Source organism: Geospiza fortis, unplaced genomic scaffold (genome assembly GCF_000277835.1).
Source record: "Geospiza fortis unplaced genomic scaffold, GeoFor_1.0 scaffold394, whole genome shotgun sequence".
Lineage (NCBI taxonomy): Eukaryota > Metazoa > Chordata > Aves > Passeriformes > Thraupidae > Geospiza > Geospiza fortis.
In genome coordinates this window covers 383,081-389,433 of record NW_005054509.1, presented here as the reverse complement: position 1 = coordinate 389,433, position 6,353 = coordinate 383,081, and the positions used below count along the sequence as shown (strand labels likewise).

General features: G+C 41.8%; 1 protein-coding gene across 1 annotated transcript in view; it reads right to left on the bottom strand.

Annotated features, from left to right (window-relative positions):
- Positions 1-6,353, bottom strand: part of WNK2 (WNK lysine deficient protein kinase 2) — a gene marked incomplete at its 5' end in the record, with an annotated part of 95,736 nt that overhangs the window by 42,303 nt on the left and 47,080 nt on the right. The window contains 4 exon segments of the mRNA XM_031063513.1: positions 4-47; positions 613-809; positions 2,872-3,160; positions 5,586-5,805. Of these exon segments, the coding sequence (XP_030919373.1) occupies positions 4-47; positions 613-809; positions 2,872-3,160; positions 5,586-5,805 (750 nt within the window).

The following is a 6,353-nucleotide window of genomic DNA, read 5'->3' as shown; positions in this document are numbered from 1 at the left end:
TGCGGGGGCACGCCGGCGGGTGTGGCGGGCACTGCGGGCAGGACGGGCTGCGGAGAGACAGCAGCATGAGGGACAGGCACTTCCACGGATGGAGCAAACACAGCTTCTCTGGGAAACCTCTTCCAGGGCCTCCCCACCCTGACAGGGAACAAGTCCCTCCCAATATCCCACCTGTCCCTGCCCTCTGGCAGTGGGAGCCATTCCCTGTGTCCTGTCCCTCCATCCCTTGTCCCCAGTCCCTCTCCAGCTCTTCTGGAGCCCCTTTAGGCCCTACCAGGGGTTCTGAGCTCTCTCTGGAGCCTTCTCTTCTCCAGGTGAGCACCCCCAGCTCTCCCAGCCTGGCTCCAGAGCAGAGGGGCTCCAGCCCTCAGAGCATCTTTGTCGCCTCCTCTGGGCAGACTCCAACAGGTCCATGTCCTTCCTGAGCTTTGCTGCAAAACCACTAACTAATGCCAACAGACTGATAAGGGACTGCAGGTCACTATGTGCAGAGGTGAGTGAGGAGTACATACAGACAGCCCTGGAACCCATACCCAATGGGAACAAGAGCATAATTGATAAGATGAAATATGACCCAAGATACAGAACTATTTGAAAAAGCTTTGGACTTACTGCCGAGGGCTGCTGGTAGTGGCCGAGCTGGGGGAGGCTGTGGGGCACAGGCTGGCCCTCGCTCAGGGGGGGGCTGTACACCCTCTGGATGGCAGGAGGGAAAGCGTCTGGCAGGGACGAGTAGATGACGCTTTGCTGGCTGCTCTGCGAGTCCGAATAAACCGTGGAGCCCTGGCCACTGTCAAACGTGCTGTCAGCTGGAAGAACGGTCATTTTTATTAAAAGTTCAACAGCTCCCCGTGTTCAAGTGATGGTCTTAGAGCAAGGTCACCATGGTTTATGTAATTAGCATTTTTACTACTCTGGCCCTTTCTTTATATAAATAAATTATACAACACCAATGTTATTCTCTACAAAAGGCACACACTGCTTCTCTTAAGCCAAAACCCATCCCCATGGATTTTTGCACACACAGATATTTCAGGCACTTTACTATATCCTTTAGAGGGCATAAGTTTGACATTCAGAATTGCAGATGCTTATAGATTTTGTAGGCTAAAAGGAGAGGAAACCCCGATTATCATGTTCAGAGCAGATCGTGGGGTCTTTTAGAGTTCCATCTTCCAGGGATGCACTGACTTTAACACTGCTTTTATCAGCAGCTCTGAAAATTACAAAATTCTTTATGCTGTATGATTTTAGTTCAGCAAGTCATGCTCTGCTTGAGTGTAGTGCAATTAAGGTCAGACACAAACCCCTGTGCAGGTTCCAATGGGTTTGGCACACTCAGATCTGTGGGAGTTTCTTGTGGAGCATTTGCCCAGTTAACCTATGGAACTGCACAGCTATGGGCACTGGGCAAGCACTGGGTCCTTTGGGAACTGGAAATATTGGTATTACTGACTTTAAAAAGTCTTTTCACAACTTTTAAAATGTGTAAAATACAAATGCCCAACTGTGTTTAAGCCTAAATTACTGCTTTCTTCACTTGAGAAAGGAAGTGAGACAACCAGACTGCAGCTAGATGTATCCCAAGGACAAATAGCTTTAATAGGGATTTAAAATTCAAAACTGAAAGAAAACTGCAACACAGTTTCAATAACCATCTTAAGTTACAGCTAAGCTTAAATACTATTTCTTTTCCCAACACCTTCCTCTGTCTCTTTTTTCCATATTCTAAATAAAGTTTTACTTATTTGGCTTTTAAATAACGAATTATTTTTTAATAGCACCAGAGATGACATTTCTCTTCAGTACTCCCAAGCTATTCCCCCAACTGTTTTTCTTTTCCAAAATTAAACTCCCCTCTCTATTTATTCAATTCATTTCTGAAGAGCCATACTCTCATGATGGGATTTCTGCTGCATGAACATTCTGTTTTATTACAAACAATTATTCAGGACCTCAAAGTTTAAAAAAAAAAAGAGGAGTCTAATGGTAGAGTGCTAAAGTAAAAGCTGTGAGTCAGTCTCAGGTTTTTATAGAATGTACATTGCACACATTAAGTTATTAATTTCCACTTTTACATTTAATCTCAAATTATATGAATGAATGCTACCCTAATTTATAGAGGTCCTATGCTAAGAAAAATGTTCAAATAATCTGATAGCAAATTGCCAAATAATACCAAGTTCTGGTTAAAGGTTGAGGAGGGGTAGGAAATAAATAGTGGAGGTTGTATTTAGTGTAACATTTTGCCAACTCATGTCCAGCACAGCCATGGGAAGCACAAGTCACTTCATTGCAGCACTAGAAACAAAGAGCCATAATTGCAGTGTTCCTCAAAGGAACTAGCATGAAATAAGTATATGATCCAAAAAATGAAATTAGCTCATTTTAGCTTCAGATAAAAACCTTTGTGAATGTGGCAATACTGTGAATGTTAATCAAATGTAGCTATTTCTCATATCATGTAAAGGGATTTTTCCTGTACAGGTACACATGGATATTTCAGTATTCAAAGCAGACTTCAATGTAGCTCTTTATAAAATACCTGAATTGAAGCAGCAGCTGTCTTGCTAAATGTAATGCATCTTTTACTTAAATGTGCTTACATACAAGTCCAGAACAGTAAAACAGAAACTCTGTGATAATTGTTTAGTAGCAAAATATATAGAGAGTTATATAAAGATATCTATATAATACTGTTTTCTTGAAACTTCATTGCTTTTGAAATTGTAATGCACCTGTCCCAGATGTTTGTGGGTTTTGAGCTACTGTGCAAAACCACCCACATCAGTTCACCTGAGCTCAGGTCACTGTGGGTTTCCCCCTCAGGCATTCATCCCTGTGTGCCCACGAAGCCAACACGGGACTTACATGCGACAGAGGTGACGCTGGTGGGCAGGTTCTGCTGGAAGGGGTGCTGGTCTGCCTCCGGCTCCTCAGGCTCTGACAGGATGTGGTGGCCCGTGTGGGACAGGTAGGTGACCTGGACCTGCTGTGCCTGCGGTGCCTTCAGCTTGTCCAGGCACTCCGAGTCACGGCGCTCCTCCGACTGCATCCTGGGCCAGATGCGCTCCCTCCTCCAGAGGATCAGCGCCACTCTGTCACGGATGGACTTGGCCACGATCTTGAGATCGTTCTCGTGGAAAAAGCCCGAGTCAATCTGCAGAGGAACACGCACTTAGCAAGGTCCTGAGCACGTGGCTGGCATGCACACAAGCACACACACGATACTGGAACCTCTTCCCAACAAAGAAAACATCCGTTCGAAACAACACAAATTTATATTAATTTATTTCTCACAAGAACAGGAATTCAAGAGCTTGATGGAGTGGGGTTCTTTCTCAGTAAAATTTCTATTCCCAATGCATTAAAAAAACCCAGGATGTAATGTCTAAGACCTGACTATATACTGGCTCTAATTATCCACCACTGACCATCCATTGAGGAGAGCAAGTTTAATGGCGGATGGGTTTCCCTCTTTTTTTTTCCTTTTTAACACTAAAAGAATAGACAAAACAGGAAAAAGAATCTCTAAAAAATGCACCTGGAGTGAATCAAACCGCCCCTAAATCTGAATTTATTGTCTTAACTCGTCCAACCCACAGAGTTATCCAAATTGCTCTGCTTAATAGCACAGCAAATCATCAAGGACAAGATGTTAACAGAATTATGTTTCAAATTAACTTCTCTTAAATAGTGAAGTCAGTCAGTATTGATTGACTTTTACAAAGAAAAAGCAGACTCTTCCCATTTGATGGAAAAGGGGACGAGGCTTCTCAGAACTCAACTGCTCAACAGATAAAATGGAAATTCATCTTTGTGTTATTTGTTTGCATAATCTCCTGCAGTGCAGGGTACGAATTTTCATTTGACAATGCCGTACCAGAGCTCTCTCTGCTCTCCCTACATTCTTAACATGCATATTTGACAGATTTGAAAGCACTTACATCCATGGGGGAAATCTTGAGGCTTTCCTGCTTTGCTCTTGCCCAAACATAAGACACTTTCACAGCTTAGATTTTCACTGCTAAAATTAATGGGTGCAAAGCATCTTAAAACACAGCTTCAAGAGCTAACTTCACTTTCCAAACCCCCTAGAATGTTTCCACTTCCCTTTGCCCATATCATTTGGGCAGGTGGGATTGCCTGACTACCAAAATGCCATCAGCAATGATAAATAATTCCCTGTACTCAGAAGGTCTCCTGCATTCCTCTCTTCCACAGCACATAAAGCAACAAACAGATGAAAGCACATGGCTTTGGTGTTCCTCAATTCATAAGGACTAGAAAAAGACATTTAGCAATAAACGTCCCCTTTTTCTACCCCTGCAACAGGCTCAGGTTTGAAAGCGTTTAATGGGCAGTTTCTTAGGTACGTCATTAATGTAGAAAACAGATTTTTAAATTATTTGGGAATAGGTACAGTGTCACTGTTGTTTGGGCATGACCCTTTTAAACATACTTTTCATGAGAATTATTTCCTCTTCAAAATAAAGCACCACAACTATGGACCAAGCAACTTTGAGAACTCTGAAACTCCAAATATTTCCATTGATATTTAAATGTAAAATATAGGAGTAAGTAATGGTACCAGAGCAATTTTTAAACTAAATGAGTTCTGTAATAATATATTGCTGGAAAAACATTGGACCTACTGCAAACTAGCAACAAGAAGACAAAGGAGCCTGAATTCCTCCCACTAAACTCGGAGTAGATGGTGATGAGTTCCAGCCAAGAAAGGCAGCATTAGCAAAATGAGTGCCTCCTGAGCAGAACACGAGTGGTGATGACATCATTAGATGGGATCCCCAGGGCTTTAGAGTCCAATAGGAACATTTCTGCAAGCACAGGAACGTTCAGACCCTTGGCTCAGTGCTTACTGACTCTGAGCCTCTGTGACATTAGAACACCAAAACAATTACAGCAAAGACACCATCAAAATAGGAGTTCAAGGACAATGTAGTGAAAATGGAACACAGATTCCCTAACGAAACCCCACAACTATAAAAATACAGAAATTCAGCAAGTGATACTTATCAGTTAAAAAATCCAAAGCTTACTCCTAACTCAGTGAATCCAGTTTCCTATCAAAGTTTGCGGGTGGAGCAGCTGACCACAGACCTTTCTCATCTACACTCCTTCTAAGGAACACCAACAGAAAAGATGGGGGAAAGTGTTTTGGAGAATTCAATGCAGAATACTTTGTGATTGAACTTCTGAACTCTCCTAATGTATTTCTAGCTGGTGTCTGGAACTAAATAGATTCCAAATAAATTCAAAGACATTCAACAGCCTATAGAAACTGGTAGAAGAGCATGCAAAATATAAAAGTAGACCAGACCTCTAAGCCCCTAAGCTATGTAAACTGTGATTTCAGGCATCTGTTTTCAAACAATATGTTTCAGTTAGTTGCTCCCCGTTCACCCCTTTCTTGCAGTAGTCATTCCAAAATCAATGCAAAGTGCCTAAACTGGACACCTGGACTGGTTCAAGTGAAGTTAGTGTACCCAGCTTGTTCCTGTTGTCCCTTGAGATTTACGTACTACTTTCCATATATACACACTTTTATCAGAAGTGTATTTTACCATTTCTTGTGCAACATCATCAGGAGTTTCCTTCTCCAGATCAAAAGTAAACTCAATGGCGCCATTATCTTTGGGTTTTCCTTTCAGTTTCTTAGGATCTTCTACCCAGAGTCTTAAGGCAATAGAAGATTTCCTACCATGGTCTTCCTCTGCAAGTTCCACTCTTACCCCAGTATCTTCAGCAAAAAAGGCATGGCTTAATAAATCTTTAATTTCATATCTGCAAAGGATATAAAGAAGAATCAAACACTGCAAGTCAACAATTTTAGAAAGGTTTGTAAAAAGAAACTGCTGTTTAAAGTGGAAATATTTACACTGTTTGGTGTTTACCCACAATGAATTTGTGTTCTTTCTGAAAAGATGTGGGATTTTGAAAAGAAAGTGAAATTGAAAAAGAAAAAATTGACATTTCCTACTTCTCAACTTGACATTTCCTACTTCTCAAAGCTTAAGCAATATTCATACACCACAAGCACTTAGAGAAATGCAGATTATTGCTTTGTTCAACTTTTAAGTATCTGAGCTTAAAGAGTACCAGAGAAGAGATTCTCTCTAGGCTGTGAGCTGCAGTCTCTAAAAACTGTATTTGTGAAAGTCAGGAAATACTCAGCACGAGACAAACTGGCAGAGACCAGTAAAACATTAATTTTTAAAACCAACGCTGGAAATCAGGCACAACGTGTCTCCATGTCCAGAGGGCACTGAAATCTGCTACCACAGCTCATGATGAATCCACCACACCAGCTTTTATCACCCTCCCTGCCCCCG